Source organism: Sminthopsis crassicaudata, chromosome 6 (assembly GCF_048593235.1).
Source record: "Sminthopsis crassicaudata isolate SCR6 chromosome 6, ASM4859323v1, whole genome shotgun sequence".
Taxonomy (NCBI): domain Eukaryota; kingdom Metazoa; phylum Chordata; class Mammalia; order Dasyuromorphia; family Dasyuridae; genus Sminthopsis; species Sminthopsis crassicaudata.
This window is the reverse complement of record NC_133622.1, coordinates 225662136-225681589: the sequence shown is the minus strand read 5'-3', so window position 1 is coordinate 225681589 and position 19454 is coordinate 225662136. Positions and strand designations below refer to the sequence as shown.

The following is a 19454-nucleotide window of genomic DNA, read 5'->3' as shown; positions in this document are numbered from 1 at the left end:
ATCCCTGATAAGAGGGAAGACATTCATCCTGGATCCTGAATTAGAACCCTGATTACTCAAAGTGGTTTTACTAGTACAAAGTTTATTATCTCTATGGAAAGCTGAGAGAAGATGCTTTGCTTCAAAATAAAAGGCTACTAGCTGTGCCAGATCTAAAACTATATAAGCAAAGTTCATCAAAATCATTTGATGCTGGCTAAGAAATAGAGTAGCCAATCAGTGGAATAGGTTAGGTTCACAAGATACAATAGTCAATGACTATAGTAACCTAGTGTTTGACAAACCCAAAGGCCCTAGCTTTGGGGATAAAAACGTATTATGTGACAAAAACTGCTGGGAAAATTGGAAATTAATATGGAAGAAACTAGGCATTGACCCATACCTAGCACTGTATATCAAGATAAGATCAGAATGGGTTGATGACCTAGACACAAAGAGTGATATTATAAGCAAATTAAAAGAACCTTATCTGTGGAGAAGGAAAGAACTTGTGGCCAAGAAGAACTGATTTTGATTACATTTAAGTTAAAAAGTTTTTGCACAAGCAAAACTAATGCAAACAAGATTAGAAGGGAAGCAATAAACTGGGGGAAAATTTTTATATCCAAGGATCTGATAAAGGCCTCACATTTAGAATAGAGAATAGACTCAAATTTATAAAAATTCAAGCCATTCTCTAATTGATAAATGGTCAAAGGATGGGAACAGACAATTTTCAGATGAAGAAATTGAAAACATTTCTAGTTATATGAAAAAGGTGCTTTAAATCACTATTGATCGGAGGAATGCAAATTAAAACAACTCTGAGATACCATTACACACCTCTCAGATTGGCTACAGTGACAGGAAAAGATAATGAAGAATATTGGAGGGGATGTAGGAAAACTGAGACACTAATATATTGTTGGAGGAATTGTGAATTGATCCAACCATTCTGGAGAATAATTTGGAATTATGCCCAAAGGGATGTGAAACTGTGCATACCCTTTGATCCAGCAGTGTTACTACTGAGCTTGTATCCCAAAGAAATTTTAAAGGAAGGAAAGGGACTTATGTGTGCAAAAATGTTTATAGAAGCCCTTTTTGTAGTGGCAAGAAGCTGGAAACTTTGTGGATGCCCATCAGTTGGAAAATGGCTGAATAATTTATGGTATATAAATTTAAGGAATAATATTATTTTATAAGAAATGATCAGCAGGATGATTTCAGAGAGGACTGCAGAGACTTACAGGAACTGATGCTAAGTGAAATGAGCAGAACCAAAAGCTCATTGTATACAGCAACAACAAAATTATACAAAGATCAATTCTGATGGACATGGCTCTTTCCAGTAATGAGATGATTGAGGCTAGTTCCAATGATTTTGCGATGAAGAAAGCCATCTGCACCCAGAGAGGATTGTGGGAACTGAGTGTGAATCACAATATAACATTCTCACTCTTTTTGTTGTCTGCTTTCATTTTGATTTCTTTCTCATTTTTTTTTTCCTTTTTGATCAGATTTTTCTTATGCAGCAAGATAATTGTATAACTATGTATACATATATTGGATCTAACATATATTTTAACATGTTTAACATATATTGGATTACTTGCCCTCTAAGGGAGGGAGTGGGAGGAAAGGAGGGAAAAATTTGGAACACAAGGTTTTAGGATCAGTGTTGAAAAATTACCCATGTATATATTTTGAAAATAAAAAGCTGTAATAAAAAATAAAAAATGAACATAAAAAAATGTATACTTAAAAAAAAGAAAAAAGAAAAAAGCCACTTTGAGATCTGTTAGTTTTTGAGAAAAATACAAGAAAAAAATCATACCTGGAACCGACTTGGGGTCAATTTCTTCATCCATGTCAAAATCTTCCAAATCTAGGAAATTGTCTACCTGGAGGGAAAAAAGTCAAACCTATCTTTAGCTATATAAATTGTCCAAGAAGAGAGAAAGAGAGAGAGAGAGAGAGAGAGAGAGAGAGAGAGAGAGAGAGAGAGACAGAGAGACAGAGACAGAGACAGAGACAGAGACAGAGACAGAGACATAAAGAGAGATAGACTGAATGGGAAAAGGAGAGAGGGATGGAAGAGACAGAGATCCAGAAAGACAGAGACAGTGTTTACTGTAGACAAGAATAAGGAAATCCAGCTCAACAAGTTTAAGAATTGGGTAACAATGCACTTTTCTCCTCAGATTTTGGGGCAAAGCTGGAAGTCTTCGCATCCATTATGCCCCTCCCATTGATGCCCAATACAATCTCTGAAGCTATAGGATAGCAGAGGCTAAAACATCCCTTGCTGGCTCCCCTAAGGACTCCCAGACTATCTCTAGTTGGCCCCTGAAACCTCTTCAACCTGGCCATTCACTGCAGCCCTGCAGCTTCTCCTTCTGGTCTCATTCCTCCCAGAAATTCTGTTTCAAAGACAATGGCTGGGGAGCCCAATGGCCATCCCTCTGCAGGCCTTCTCTCCCTTCCTCATCCCTCTCAATTCCCTCCGATGTGCTCTCTTCCCCCATTACAAGCTTGTCTTTGCTTTAGCACAGTACATGGCATGTGTCAGGTGCTTAATAAGTGCTTGCTGACTTGGTGACTTGACAAATAAAACCTTCAGGTTATCTGCACTGAAGAGAAAAATGTCACTCCTTTGGAAGGGGACACGTTGCCTGAATCTGCCCCTGTTCTGCCATTGCCATGAGGCCATGCATGGGAGATTCCCTCTGAGATGTCTTTCAGCTCCATAGCTAGGATCATCTAGTGTCATCTGTACTTTGGTAGAGGCTCCATGGAATAGAAGACCCAGTGCTGGGACCGGAATCAGGAATCCCATCCTTGATGAGGCACCCTGGAAGGCAGGAGCTACCCTAAACCTCCCTGTGGTCCCCTGTTAAATAGGGACAATCACAGCGTCGATGGACATGATGGCATGAAGCCAAGTGCTCTGGGCCCCTTCCAAGCATCTTCTAAATAGGAATTCTTGTTCTTCTATCTAGGTTCCGTCTGGCTCTGTGGGAACTGGTCTAATAATTAGAAATCTCTGTGCTGGGGGAAGGGCACCCAGAGCTGAAACTTTGGTGCTGCTGAACCAACAGCCAACTTTGCAGACTGAAAGGGCAGTAGGGGTGGGGTCAGGGGCCCCAAAGAGCACAGTTCTATGTGTTGGTAAGTTTTAAAGCATCTGCCAAAGGCCCTCTCCAAAGCCCCACAGTGTTCTCCCTGAGTACTTCGAGAAGGAAAGTTAGATAATGATGGCCAACATCTACAGAGCACCTTAGGGTTTATAAAACCCACTTCATAAGTTATCTTCTTTGGTTCTCACAATGACCCTGGGAGGTAGGTGCTGTTTATTATTATCCCCATTTTATGGATCAGGAAACTGAGACTAAGAAAGGGGACAAGATTTGCCAAGGGGTCATACAGCTAAATAATCATCTGAGGCAAGAGATCTGCAAAACAAAACATCCTGCTTCAGGAACATAACACGAAGGAGGAGGAGGGCAAAATTAAAAAAAAAATCCACGTGTTCTCTCACACAAATACAACTGAAAATGCCTTTAAAGTAAAATGCAGAACAAGTGACCTTTACAGACATAATGGCAGCACATCACTGCAAAAGAAATATTGCAGGTGAAATATTACCTCTCACAATACACAGACAAATGAGAACATTTCAGACCCAGGCTAATTCATTTCAGGGGAACACACCAGAGGGTGTAAATGATCAAATGATTTCACCACCCGCAAGCGTAAGACCTATAGGAGTAAAGGCAAAACCCACCTCAATACTGTCTTGAGTAACAGCTTCTACATGACAAAGTGCTTTAAAATGGCAGTTACGACCTCACAAATAGTATTAGGCTTTTTAAAAATACATAGCACAGCTTCTTTTTCATCAGTCTGCTATTTCCCAGACAACAATAAGAGGTTACTTCAAAATCCTGAAAGTAACTGAAGTTACTTTTTTTTTTTTCTTTCCACGCTTAACTGTAGTCATTTGTTGGCATTCAAAAGGCGTCCCCCTCCATTGATTTTCAATGTAAATGCTTTTGGGGAATAGTTTCAGCATTTATTGGGTTTCTGCATTTCTCCCTCAGTATATTATATGAGGAACAAGAGTCACTTTTCCCTATCAAAAATAATTCTTCTATCTGCCAAGCATCTTGACGGATCCTCAACTCAACCCAATCTCAAAATGAAATGCTCTCACTGTTCAGTGATTATACTCATATCTGACTCTTTATGACTCTATTTGGGGTTTTGTTTGCAGAGACACTAGATTTGCCAAGGGTCTGCCATCTCCTTCTACTGCTCATTTTACAGATGAAAAATTGAGGCAAATTATGTGACTTGCTCAGGGTCACACAGCTAGGAAATATCTGAGGCTGGATTTAAACTTAGGCCTTCTGATTCTAGGGCTAGGTCTCTATCCACTGGGCCACCGAGTTGCCCAAATAAGATGAAGATCATTAAAGCAAAAAAAGATGAAAGCTACATACACCCCTGAGTGTGCCTGAGATTAAGCAAGGAAAATCTGTTATATGATGGCAAAAAAAAAAAAATAATTAAAAAAAATTATTCCTCACCTTCACCTTTCCTGCCCGATCTAGGTCACCTTCAGTGGAATTGCCAACTATCTTGCCTTCATCAATCATTATCTGTAAAAACAGGAAGAATAGAAAGATGGGAAATGAAATCGCATTAAGCCTAATGTGGATTATACACACTTCTCCCCAAAGCTCTGGCCAGCCTTCCCTTCTCCTCCCTGTTAATTAGATGAGCATGAGGGGCCCACTCCACTCAATGGCAGCAAAATCTATAGGAACTGGCTTCCTGAGGTCTGGCCACTATTTCTGTCCCCCCAACTCATCCATGGCAGAAGCAGGCCTCAGTTACTCCAACTCAGTTTCTCTTGTATACAATGGGAATAACACAAGGAATGCTGAAAGGACAAATGATGGTGTTAGTGCAGAGAATACAGCCTCTTAGGGCTCTCTGGGGAAAGCCCAAAGTCCTTCCAAATGCCCCCAAGGGCCTAATGCAGAAATCCAAGAGGCTCTCACAAGCCAAGGGCATGCCATGAGAAATCTGCACCTGTTCTTTCTTCTTCCTCTCCCTACCTCTACTTGTTATTGGAGGTAGGGAAGCTAGGACAATAAATACTGCTTCATTTAAAAAGGCAAGAAAGAAAAGAACTCTGCACTCCCATACCTCCACTCCATCTCCCAAAAAGCCTATAATCTTAAATCCTGTGAGTTCTTCTCTGGCCTAGGTTCTGGTGCTAAATAATTATAAAGGGCACTGTTGTTATTTAAAAAACAGATCTTTTTCACATACAACCTTCTTTTCTGACCCTTTGCAAAACTTCTCTGTGGTCACACAGAGTGGTTTCTCTGTGTAATCCAGGGCACCGGTGTCCAAAAATGAAAAAGACAAAAAAGAAAGCTAATGCACTGAAAGAAACAAGCCTTTCAAAGAACTGGAAATTGGGGAGATGCCCATCCGGTGGGAAATAGCTGAATAAATTATGGTATGTGATTATGATGGAAGATTATTATTCTACGGAAAATGATGAGCAGGATGCTCTCAGAAAAACCTGCAGAGAACTCCATGAACTCAAGCAAAGTGAAATGGACTGTGTATAAAGAGATAACATTGTTCGGCTGATAAAGTTATGAATGACTTTTGCTATTCTAAGCAGTACAATGATCCAAGATTAATCTGAAGGATAAAAAAAAAATGCTATCCATATCCAGAGAAAGAACTAATTGTGTCTAAATACAGACTGAAGCAAATTTTCAAATTTTATTTTCTTGAGGGTTTTTTTTTTGGGGGGGGGGAGATCTATGTTTTCTTTTGCAACATGACTTTATACAAAAGCTCTACATAACTTCTGTGCCTTGTCAATAGAGCTGGGGGAGAGGAAGGGAGAGAATCTGGAACTTAAAAGTTTTAAAAACAAATGTTTTACATGTAAGTAGAGAAAATAAGATTATTACAGAAAAAAGAAAAAAAAAGAAAACCGCCTTCTTGGCATTGAGAGCCAAGAATGAAATTCACAAAACTATGAAGAATATGACTTTGGTTGTCCAATCTGGAAATAGTAAAAATTCAGGTTGTCCTTTGAAATGGATGGTTTTAAGACCATAAAAATGATTTTTTTCCCTATTCCAGGTCACTAACACAGTAGAACGTATTACTCTAAGTAGACATACAAGTACATATTAATAAATGGATTCAAGAGAAAATCCTGTGTGGGGCAGCCCTCATAGGCTTTGGAGGAAGTGTAGAGGATATCTATAACCCCTGGAGATCAATACCTTAGAGCAGAATAAGAACCTCTTTATTACTGCCATGGTCCCCTAGCTAGTGAGATCTAGGTACCTTTTTTTCAGAATAATGCTTTCAAATGCATAAAATACATTGCATGGGTTTACTAAGGAAGTCAATTACATTGAAATATTTTTTTTTAAGAAACAAATTCAGGGTCTTGAGGTTAAGAACTTTAGCTTTATAAGGCAACCTATGAGAGTAGGACATTTTACAATCTCAATTAATGGATCAAAGAGGCCTTTATTAAGCACCTGGGATGAGCCAGGAGTCAAGTGAACCAGGCTTCAAGAATACAAAGACATGGATGACACAGTCTGGGGAGTCAGATCCAAAGGTAAAACCACATATACCTAATTCACCCAAGAAAAAGATGGGGAGAGGCAGAAGTAGAAGAAATAGGAAAGACTTTCTGGAGAAGATGGCAGGGAGTGAAGCTTTTAAAGGGAGCTGGGGCCTCCAAGAGGGCCAGTGCCGAGTCCTGGTGACCCAGCTGGAGGGTGGGGTGGAAGGTACACACCCGACAGAAAGGACTCTGCACTGGAGTCACATGTCCATTAGGATGCTCACTGACCATGTGGCCAGAAGTAGGCCCCAGTTCCCTCCCAGGCCTGACCAGATCGGGACTATCCTGACTCCCTGTGCCTCCCAGTTCCTATCTGGGCTCCTCTTGCTGGTCCTCCCCTGACCACAGCGGATACCATGACTTGCTGGGCCACACACATATAGACACAGGGTTTCTGACCAGACTGACCTGTGACCAAGTACAGGTCTAACTTCTTTTTGACAGAGAAGAAAACTGGAGCTCGGGGCCAATTTCTGGCTCTGCATCCCCAGATCAGTGAAAGTGCCTGAAATCCTACCTGCTCTTCCTCTGGAGACCTGGCCAGAGAAGGCACAGAAGGCTGTTCATTGTCAACGGACTGAGGCTGATTATTCAAGTACTGGGCAACGCTGTTTTCTGTAGCATCTGGGCCAGGTGTTCGCTCCTTAGTGTCTTGATCATCTGGAAGAATAAATGATCTTCCATTAGAAAATCTCTCTAAGCCCATACACAAGCAATCCTTTCATGATGCAGACCTTCTGATAAGCATACCACTTATGGTGTGACTCCTTACTAAATAGGTAATGAAGTAGTAGCATGTGAAGAGATCAAATCACAAGGAAACAACAAAACTTAGGCTCCCACCCTAGGATAAGAAAGCAGAAAGCCCAGTCCGTTCTTGTAAACAAGACCTCCTTGCAGATGTGACAGATAGTTTTAGGACGTCCAAGCAGAATGACTCGTCAGCTTCCCTTACAGCAAGCTCATGCTTACAGGCCTCGACAGAAACAAATGTGTACCCACCCTGGATTCTCTTCTCCAGATGTCAATGACATATTTCTACTCATTGAAAGAAAATCTCTGATGAAGAGATCACAGAGTCATTGAATAATTAAAATACAAATCCACTGTAGAAGTAGAAATCAAAATTAATAGCTGCCAGAAAAAAATAACATCACAATCCAAAGGTTGCCAACCAGTGGGATGTCGTTCTCTAGAAATGTGGAAAAAAACTCCCAACTCTTAACAAATATCACTGATAACAAGTTTTCTAACAGAAATTTAAAGGGACACCACCATTTGTCACATTAGTCATAGTTGGCAACAAGAACCTATTTTTTTTTAAATATGGGCCCTAATTGACTTTACATGAGCCCTGGAGGAATAGTATTATCTCTATCTATATCATTCTACTTTTCATACATGTACTGCCAAAGAGAGTATAACACAAACATTTAATATCTTACAACACAACTGAAACTGGAATTCTGATTTAAAGAATCCAATTACCTAATGAAGTGACCACAGATCTTAACGTGAATTAATTCATTCCCAAATCGGACTTTTCAAGCAATTTCTGGTGTAAAGAAAGATTAGAAATGCTAAAATAAAGAGCATGTATTTTCTCAAAACAGAATGCAACACTCATCCAGCACCTGAACTATAACAAAACAAATAATTAAGAAAAGAATAATAACAGAATAGAGACCTGTCTCGGAGCTCTTTCATCAAGATTTCATAAGATAAGAATAATGAGATGACAGTTAACAGGGTGGAAAGGAAATAGAGAACCTGAGTCCAAACATAGGATCTACACTCATTACTGGGGTGACTTGGACCAAGCTCCTTTAGCAATCCTCATTTGTAAAGTGAAGTAGCTGCACTAAAGAATCTCTATCTACATCATTCTCAATAGTTCACATTTACCAAAAAAAAATTAAAATTTACAAAATACTTTCTTCCCAAATAGCTAATTACACATAATGAAAATATGCTATCCCCATTCTACAGATTAGGGGTGTTGAGGAAGCATAATGAAATGGATAATTAAGACATCTCAGAAGTAGAAATGAAAGCATTTGGGGACTGACTCAATATGGAAGGTGAAGAAAAGGAAGGAGGCAATGATTTTTTTTCCTGTTAAATTCATTTTTTTTCTTACACCTCTCATCATAAAGAAAACCTCTAAGGTTTACAATTCCTTCATTTCAAGGACCTATATCCAGCTGGTGGATATAACTTTTATTTTAACATCAAAAATGTGATACAACTTAACAACCCATTGTTTGTACATTCAAAAAAGTAAATTCCCCTTTTTGTCCCATTCCTAAAAGCACCATGATTAGAAGTGCACCAGTCTGGTAGCTCTTCTCATTTTTCATGATGTTCTATCTTTCCCGAGGACATGTTCTGAAGATAATGAGCTAGTATTTTATAAGGTATTTTGGGATTTAAGGGTGAGAAGGTTTAAAGATATGAAAAATTATTAATTGGTAAAAATTCACTTACAAACAGCAAAATCTCAAATAGGGAATTTGGGGAAACTCACTGCTGCTAAAATCAGCTTGAGTATCTGTTACTAAAAAACACCTAGAAATGTCATATGGAGGCTTCTAATGCACTTACTCAGTGTTTCCAATGGATTCCTTACAATTACAAGAGAAATCATCATCTTGGGCCTTCCCAACTACTGAGGCTCACAGTCCTTCCCAATCAAACTTTCCATTGACCCTCAACAAACACTAGGTCACATTTCCACCAGCCTATGTGTTGAATTCAAAAGGAATTGTATCTGTGCCTGCCTCGTCTTAATGCAAGAAATATCACAGACTTGAAATTTCACCAATCTGGAATTATAATTGAGTCTTTTCCTAAAAGTCACCATGTATTATTTAGAAGTGGATGTGTTTCAGACCTTCTTCTTTATACCTTATTTCTAGCACAAATAATCAACATAAATGTGTTGCTGGAAGCTCTGTTATGGACCCTCTTCATTGAACTCTCTTGGTAATCCTGTCTATTGCCATGAAGTAGAGGGATAGAGGGATGGGCCTGAAGTAAAGAAAACTAAAATCCAGTCTCATTCATATTGCCAGTTGAATGACCCTGGACAAGTTATTTCACTCTGTTTGCCTCAGTTTCCTCACCTGCAAAATGAGCTGGAGAAGGAAATGGCAAACCATCCCAGTATCTTTGTCAAGAAAATCCTACGAGGTCACAAAATCAGAGATGACTGAAAAATGACTGAACAATAAAAGCATCTCTTCTAAGTTTCACCTCTAAGTGTCCACTAGACATGGCTCCTTCACCTGGAGCTCTCCTCAGCTTCTCAAATCCATCCTGAGGTGAATGGGAGGATCTGGAGTCAAACCCCCCTGAGGGCCAGCACCAAACTTCTCCAAGCTTTTGCTGCCTAATCTGAAGAATGAATGGATCAGAGACAGAATCCAACCCTCCTGTTGCACATGAGAACAAGGAAGAATCCAAGAGTCTAAATGACTTGCCCAGGTTCACAATCCTGGTAAGTGCCTCAGGCAGGATTCGAACTCTACTCTTCCTGATTCCAAATCCTGCTGTCTCCTCATTGTTCCATCAGCCTCCTGGGTGACTGGACTGGAAGGTTTTTGAGGTCTCTTCCAGCTCTAAATCTGGAATCTCATGTCCCAGTGTCTAAAATTAAACTAATGTACACACACACACACACACACACACAGAAAGAGAGAGAAAGAAAGAGAGAGAGAGAGAGAAAGAGAGAGAGAGAGAGAGAGAGAGAGAGAGAGAGAGAGAGAGAGAGAGAGAGACATACACACTGCCCCAAACCCAGCTCCCTGAAAACTTTCCTCTTTCTTTGGACCTCTCTGCAAGCCCAAGGCCATTCTTGCCTCTTTGCACTCCCTCTTCCCCCACAGCTGTCAATTCCACATATATCCAGCTGTTGTCCTCTGCTGTCTTCTCTCCACTGGGCCCTCATTATCTCCTGGCTGGACTATTTTAAGATTCCTGGTGAGTCATTTCCTGATGTCCTTCACTCAATCCTCTAGCCAGCTATCAAAATAAACTTCCTACTAAGACTGCTCTGACCATTAGTTCTGTTCTCCCTGCTCCAAAGCCTCTAAAAGTTCCCAACATTAAAGGTTCTCTCATCCCCGGCCTTCCTCGAAGCCTTCAATACCCTTCTTCACAGCCTCTCCCTTCCATACAAACAAACCAGAGTGTGGGCTGCTCCCAAACTCAGCACTCTTACCTTCCCCCTCCATGGATTTGAGACTTTTCCCAAGCCTTGCTCATTTCCCACACTCAAAATTGTGACCTTCCTTCAAGGCTCAGCTCAGGTGCTCCTTCCTACACAAAGTGCCTAATCAGGAATGATGGTGATCTACATCCAAGAACTAACCAAGGACATGTTATATCCCCCCAATATAATGTAAACTATGTCATTAGTTTGATTAGCTATAGTATTGGAAACTGGCTAGGGGCAGGGAAATCTTGGGTGAGGAATTTCTACTTTCAATGCAATTTACACATTTTCTTCAATTTAAGAGTCATGGGGAGCCACCTAAGATTACTGAGGGCCACACCTATTTACCTTAGCACTGAAAAGTTGTGATTCAACCAGTCATATAATTAGAATATATCTGAGGTAATATTAGAACACAAAAAAGAAATTAATTTAAATCTCTCTGTCTCTCTGTCTCTCTCTCTGTGTCTCTGTGTCTCTGTGTCTCTGTCTCTCTCTCTCTCTCTCTCTCTCTCTGTCTCTCTCTCTCTCTCTCTCTCTCTCTCTCTCTCTCTCTCTCTCTCTCTCTCTCTTTCCTCCCTTCCTCTTTCCCTCTCTTTCCCTCATTTCTTCCCTCTCCCTCTCTAGTTAATTATGGACTTCTAAACTTTGGACAGATATAAAGGGAAAACTTTAGAAGACAACCTTCAACCTTCAAATTCAGAGTTCTCTTTAGAGTAGCTTTTCTTTACTTATTATATATATATATATATATATATATATATATATATATATATAGAGAGAGAGAGAGAGAGAGAGAGAGAGAGAGAGAGAGAGAGAGAGAGAGAGAGAGAGAGAGAGAGAGAGAGAAAATTAACCTCTGGCAGACCAAAAAGAGAGAAAAACATTATCTTTTTCATCATGACAATGTTGAAAATGGCAGACTTGGGCAATTTGGTAGAACTCCAGGTGGCCCAAAACGACATTTTGGTAGCCAGACACTTTCCACAGCTATATAAATGCAAGCAATCTAAATTTGCTACATAAGTGTTCCTCTCATCCTCTTTCTGTTTCTATTTTTCATCAGAGTCCTTTCCTACTCTTTCATCTCATGCCTAATGTTTCTTGCTTTGAAATAAGTGTCAGACATAATATACTTTATAAATCTAACAGCAATATTTCAGAGCACAAGAAGGTTATTGAGAGCTGAAAGAGCTTTTCTTTGGGCATTTCTGAGTCAAAACTTCAATACAGATGAAACAAAAGTTTTTCTAAAGGTTTTAAAAGGTTTTATTATTCTGCAGCAATGGAATTTCAATTTCCTTTTGATACCAAACAGGCAAGCTTCCAATAGATCGCCCTTCCAAGACCACCACTGCAACCAGTATCTAATTTCAGATCTAAGAAAAAGGTTACTTTCCTTGAAAAGGTTGAAGCTATTGATTCCTTGAAAAATTAGATACTAACCATAGCCTGATGATATATTTTCCAGAAAGCAGTGATATTTCTGAGAGAAGTGGAGCAAAATTCCTTGATTTTCATAGGAAAGTCTTTCAACCCTAATAGATTGAAAATAGATTGAAACCAGACAGCTTTCAATATGGATGGACAGGCCACTGGCAATCAAAGCTCAGCTTTCACAGATAGAGACAACCACCCTTTCGGTGTGACCGGACCCTATCAAAAACTTTGGCACAATTGCCCAGTGCTATGTCACTATCATGTATTTCAAAAACATCTTCTCAGTGAAGAGACACTGGATTTATTGCTAAAAGGAAAACAAAACAAAACATGAGGAAAAAATTCTGTGCATCCCTAGGGAGTTGCAAAAATCTTGCAGCAAAGAGACTAGGGGACAAGTCCTCACGTCTGTAACAAGGGCAGACACTCTGAGAAGCAGGGATCGCTTGTACTCTCACATTCTTGGCCAGGGGCCTGTCAACTCTGGCTTTGTCCATCGAGGCAAACTCCCTTCGTTGCTCCTTGATCACAGGCCCCTTGGTAACTAGCCTCCCCCAAGGTGGTGGTTGCTGGAATTAAATAAGCAATTTAAAAACCAATCAATCATAAATCAGAATAGACCCAAAGAAACCAAACCCAGCAGACAAACATCTCCTCTAAATTCCTTTTCAGTGCTCTGAATTCCAACTGTTTTATGGTCTTCCTTTGAAAGGGCATGGGGAGGAGAGAATTACCTCAGTCTGGGCAGCCAGGAATAATTGTGCTTTCCCCCGGGCTAGGGGATAATTGACTCATTATTCACAGTAGCTCTCAACCTGCCAAGGCACCCCACACACTACGTGGCCTGGAGAATGTGTGACAGAGTCCCTAAATGAGGGCCACAAGAGCAGCAAGCTAAGAAGGGGATGAACTTTGAAATGGGAGTGGAAGTCACTTAACAGCAAGATTTGGTGGAAAGGGGGGAGTCAATCTGGCTCAGTGCTGAGTGAGCTCTGTGACTCAAGCCACAAAAGGGTCACCTGAGACATTTCTAAAGCTGGTAATTAAGAAGACTGCATCCACCTCAGTATTTTTTCTTTTCTCTCCAGACCATAAAATAGGCTTACTTTGTCTCTCCCCCTGCCACCTCTACTACTTCTTCTCTTTTGCTTGTGATTGGAGATTGTCTGTGGAGGAATCCTTTCCTCTCCAGTGGCAGCATTCGGATGCTGACATAGCACAGGGTAATGGCCACCATCACTAGGGACAAGGAAAGACTCCAAACATGCAGCCAAATTCCAACTGGCCAGTCCTCTGGGGTCAGAGGTTCTTGACCTGGGATTCATGATTCTGTGGGTTTTTTAAGTATGTATTTTGATAACAGTATTTCAATCTAATTCGTTTCCTTTGTAATCCTATGTATTTTATTTTATGCTTCTAAAATCATTATTTTGAGGAGTCCATAACCAAAAGATTAAGAACTGTTTTAGACTCTTACAAAACATTAAAGTATATTAAATTTATTTGAATATATCGTCTCCTCCTTCTCCTAGGGACAATGTAATGTCCTGGAGAGCAAGAATTGTACCATATTCTCCCAGTACTTTGCAATCAATCGATCAACAAGCATTTATTAAATATCTACTATGTGCCAGGGCATTGGGCCAGGTATTAGGGGTACAAACACAGAAATTGAATAGTCTCTGCCCTCAAGAAACTCACATTTTTGCCCTCTGGGTGATACTTTTCATTCTTTAGAATCAATCAACAAGCATTTATTAAGTGCCTACTATGTGCTTTTAATTCTTCAGAATCAATCAACAAGCATTTATTAAGTGCCTACTATGTGCTAGGTCCTATGCTGGGTATTGGCAATAAAAAGAGAAAAAATGAATCCTGGCTCCTCTTTGTCCTCTACCTCCATGGGGGAACAGAAATATCATTTTAGGCTCTACTTTGGGAGGCAGTCACAGAGTAATGGTCCTCACCTTTAAAGAAAAATAATCACCTTTGAACAACTTAGTAGTTATAAAGGAACAAATGAGCTAATCTGTACAGAGCAGACTGTAAAATATCATATCAATTATTTCAGTCCTTATTAGCACTCTAACCCAGAGAGATAAGGAGTGCAGATTTCCTACAAAGTTATTGCATTCAGAGATTCCTAGGGCTGGAAGACACCTTGGAGATCACCCAGTTTAACCACCTCACTTTGCAAGTAAAGAAATAGATAAAATAATCACAGCTAATCTCATGAGTTAGTGAAAGAAATGGGACCAGGAACAAGAGTTTGGTATACAAAATCAAAGAGGGATTTCAGTGATGCAGACAACTTTCCACAATGACTAAACTAAACTCCATAGCTTTCCAGACCAAAGACAATGAAACAATACTCGGGCAGTAGGAAGTTACCAAGCCCACCAATTTATTAACTAAAACATGCTTATAGACCTAGTTTCTTACTAGGCTCATAAGAAACTTCATAAGAAATAAGGAAGGAAGGGGAAAAAAAAGGACTGAGTACAGGAAGCCATGATTCCTGTCCACAGAACCATAAAGTCATGGGCACAGTTCTCTATAAGGCGTGGAGCAGAAAAATTTAGGAGAAAAATAAAAGCATGATATAGTAGAAATACATTGGATCTAAATCAGAGGAATTGAGGTCAAATCCCAACTCTTCCTTTTAATAATTCTGTTAAATTAATATTTAATTAACAGTTATATCATTATTATATCTAATATTATATAATGCTTATAAAATAATACAAATTAAAAATATTTAATATTAATAAACTTGGGCAAATTTTACTCCTCCTGATAAAAATTTTCTTAGTTCTAAAAGGTGGGGGCTGACCTAGATGATCTCAGAGCTTCCTTCAAGCTATGATATTCTCTGATCCCATGAGTTTCTCTCAGGGATACCTCCAACAAAAGCCAGATCATTTCTTGGACCAGACCCTAGGAGATAGGACCTATTGCCCTAGGAGGCAATAGTCTTTTACATCTCAAGCTTCAGGTCAAAGACAGAAATAACAAAATAAAACAACACTTAAAATACCTTATTTTTCATTGCCAACTTGTCTTATAATAGTGGATTATAACCTTATCGCCTTTCCAAATCAATTTTTCAGTACAACATAGAAATGTATGATGCAAAAGAAATATCTTTTAGTCAATGCATATAGATGCTGACTGCTAAAAACTACTGGGCACTATATTTAAATAATATTCATAGACAAAGTAGCTTAGTCCCTCCAGTAGGGGCCAGTGTAGGACTATCCCTTAGTGTATCCCCATGGTTCTGAAACTTTTTGATCTCAAGCATTCTTTATAATCTAAAGCTTCTTGAGGAGCCCAAAGAGTATTTGTTTATCAATATTTGCTATGTTAGAAATTTAAATGGACATAACTTTTAAACAATTAGTTATTTATAATAACAACAACAAACTCCATTGCATATTAACACAAATAACATTTTCAAGAAAAAATAACTCTTTTCTGGGGAGAAAAAATACTGAAAAGAGTAGCACTGTTTTATTTATTTCTGCACATCTAATACCTGATTTAATAGAAAATGGTTAGATTATATGTTTCTGCAATCTGTTGTGACATATATATATGTGTGTGTGTGTGTGTGTGTATATATATATATATATATATATATATATATATATATATATATATATATATATGGAAAGCATTCACACAGGCATATAGTTGGAAAAGGGAAGAATATTTTAATAGGCAAATAACATCTTAGAATTATTGTGAAAATAGTTTTGAGCTGGAAGTTCAAAAGAATCATGGGGATACTTCTCCCAATCCCCATCTTCCCAAGTTCTACTGACTATAGTTTGAGAATTACTATTCTATCCAATTTGGATTTAACTATTTCAATGAACGCAGTTATTATCACGTCCACTAGAGATAATACTGTGTGCAGTATTTCTTAATAGTTCTTAATACACATTAATTAATTAATTGATTAATTGATTAAAAACATAATAATATTAATTCTTAATACAATTTCTTAAGGTTATATGTGCAAGATTTTCTTAATGTTGAGCTTTCGTGACCTTCATGTTTTCTTTCTACATCATCCTTGTAATATTCCCCTCTCAATTCCCCTATCCATCACCCACTACAAGTGCACCATTCCAAGAAGAGTTAACATATCCTTGCTGAGACAACCTATTCATCTCAAGCTCTTCTCAGAGGTCAGAGAACAGAAACTATCACAGGATCAGAAAATTAGAAGAGATTTAAGAGGTCACTAATTTCAATCCAATCATTTTATATATAAGAAAACAAGCTGGGAAAGGTCACAGTTTGTCTTGAGGCAAGATCTGAATTCAGTTCTTGACTTCCAAGTCCATCACTCTATTCTCTGCACCAATTAGCTGCCTCAACATCCCTACTTTGAGTAGAGATTGAGAGTAATGTTCAAGATTGAGAGCAAGTTCACTGTAGCCATCCATACTTTTGGTATCCTAGCCTCTTGACAGGGGTTCCCACAAAAATCCATATAATTATATACAATATAATTCAGGGAACATCAAACGTTTCAGAAGAATATGCTATCAATACTCTTTTCCTCTTGTATTAGAAAGAGAAGTTAGTTACAGATTCTCAAAAGCAAAGCACCATTAATTCTGTATCTCTTCTGTATATACTTTTTTCATGAATGCTAAGTCTCTGAAAGAATGTAAACTCCTTGAGGGAAGGGGGCAGTTTTATTTTTGTCTTGTAACCCCAGGACCTCTTTACCCATTGCCTGACATAAAAATTCTTGGCTATTAACTGGAAGATGGAGGAAGGCAGAGCCCTACTGAAATAAAAATTGGCCCTCAAGACTTATTTAGGATACATTTCATCCAGTATCAAATGGGACTTTTTTAACCTGTGTTTGGAGAAATTGCATTTGGCATATGAGATTCCATTACTGAAGGAAGTCTCCAGTGAGAAATAAGAATGGCTTCACAATCAACTAGAGTCATCAATGCAGATCAGGTAATAAGCACTTATTGAGTACCTAATATGTGCCAAGCACCAAGGAGCCACAGAAAGGCAAAAACAGTCTCTGTGCTCAAGGAGATCGCATCCTAATGGGGAAGATAGCATGTGAACAACTATGGACAGACATAAAGGGAGCAGACAGAAGGTGATCTCAGAAGAAAGCCGCCAACAAGAGGAGAGACTGGGAAAGGACTCCTGCCAGAGGTGGGACATGAGCTCAGATTTAAAGGAAACCAGAGGAGCCATGAGACACAAGTGAGGAGGGGCAGCATCCCAAGCATGGGGACAACCATTAAAAATGCAACAAGTAAGGAGATGGAAGGTTATCTGCACAGAGCTGTAGGAAGGCGGGCAGAGCTGGAATATTAAGGACAAACATGGGAAGAAGGGGAAGAAGACTGAAATGGCAGGAGGGGGCCACATTGTGAAGAGGCTAAACAGTCAAACAGAGAACTTTATAGCCAATCCTCAATTTAATAAGTAGGAGGATGAGGTGACTTTAGACCTGTGTTTGAAGAAGATCACCCACTTTGGAACTGAGAAGATGGTGCTCACTTTGCTCTCGATTCTATCCCCACTTGGGATCTCTCTGAGACCTTTAGTATCTTGGATATTGTGGTACAATCTTCCTATTCCATAACAAGGTAGAGATAGCTAAGTACACTGACACCAACCTGTTTCAACCACATGTGGATGTGCTCTTCCCTCTGGATCACAAATCATTTTTTTTTTCATTTGGACCGTAATAGAAGCATTCTACATTGTTCTTAAAATAATCCAACTCAAATCTTTGGTAGAATGCTAAGGCAAACTCAAATAATAGACAGTAGAGATGTTCATGTTTCTTTCAAGGAATCCTTAAGAGATACATCACAGAAATTTTAGTTTAAAGGAAGACAATCTGAAAAACTCTCTATCATGGTTGCTGTTCTTTCTTTTTTTTATAATAGCTTTTTATTTTTCAGAATATATACAAAGACAGTTTTCAACATTTACCCTTGCAAAAGCTCGTGTTCCATATTTTCTTGCTACTCTTTTCAAAGCTACTGGGTAATGTATTCATTCCAATAGTAGAGGCGTCAAGAGAAAATGAAATATTATAAATACAGTCTTATCAAAATTATACAAAGGATGACTGTCAAGGACCCTGCCCATCAACCAGTACCTTCGCAAACCTAAATTTAAAAATTTATACTTTTGTATAAATGTAGCATTTGAATGTCTTAGCACTATAATCAAGGAACAATAATTGTACAAGCCAAATGGCTAAAAAGTTATCAAGAACTGAATTTAAACTATCAAAAGAGATTAGATGATTAGCAAATTCAACAGAAATTTGCCTCATCACTGATTGAACAGGAAAATGAAAATAAGATTCTTAATTCAGAATTCCTTCCACTCCATGCTATAATGATATAATTTAAACTACATATACAGAAAACAAACAAAATTATCCTTATGTGTTTTAATGAACCAGTAAAATCAACAAAGAACAATAATTGAGAACAGTTCTAAAACAGACAATATTTTAACTTTTCTATGCCTACAATCCAGGTAGATTAGATCATAAACTATGTGATAGTGAAAATATCTGATAAAACCAGATGCTAGCTAGCCTGTATTTTTCTTCGTGTAAGTATATGGGTTTGTTTCAGAGAGCTTCCTGTTTGTGTCCTTTCTCATTCAGTTGACCATTTCAAAGAAAATATTATTGTTCTATGGTTGAAAGGGCATTCTGCTAAAAATCATTCACATTTGAATATGTGCCCATTGGGTTGAATCACACAACATATCCTTAGGACTACTTCAGCTGCCTGGCTGAGCAATCCACTATTTTTCCACAAAAGAAGAAAATATAATAACCATAGCTAAAAATAATTCTCAAGTGAGAAAGAAAATATATACAAAAATAGCCATGTTTCATGTTGTTTCAATTGGGGAGAGAGATGAATAGACACATAGACAAATCAGTGGTAGTTATATCAACAACAGCAGTAAGGTCTGACCTATATTTTATTGAAGTTAAAAGTTTCACTGACAAAAAAGACACTCATGTGCATTCTCTCTCTCCCTCTCTCTGTCTCTCTCTCTCTCTCTGTCTCTCTCTCTCTCTCTCTCTCTCTCTCTCTCTCTCTCTCTCTC

The 19454-nt window shown here is 38.7% G+C and overlaps 1 protein-coding gene across 1 annotated transcript in view; it reads right to left on the bottom strand.

Annotated features, from left to right (window-relative positions):
- Positions 1–19454, bottom strand: part of IFTAP (intraflagellar transport associated protein) — an 80783-nt gene that overhangs the window by 19068 nt on the left and 42261 nt on the right. The window contains exons 4-6 of the mRNA XM_074272718.1: positions 7179–7321; positions 4572–4643; positions 1817–1883 (exon numbers count right to left, since the gene is read on the bottom strand). Coding sequence (XP_074128819.1) covers positions 1817–1883; positions 4572–4643; positions 7179–7321 — 282 coding nt within the window. The remainder of the gene's footprint in view (positions 1–1816; positions 1884–4571; positions 4644–7178; positions 7322–19454) is intronic.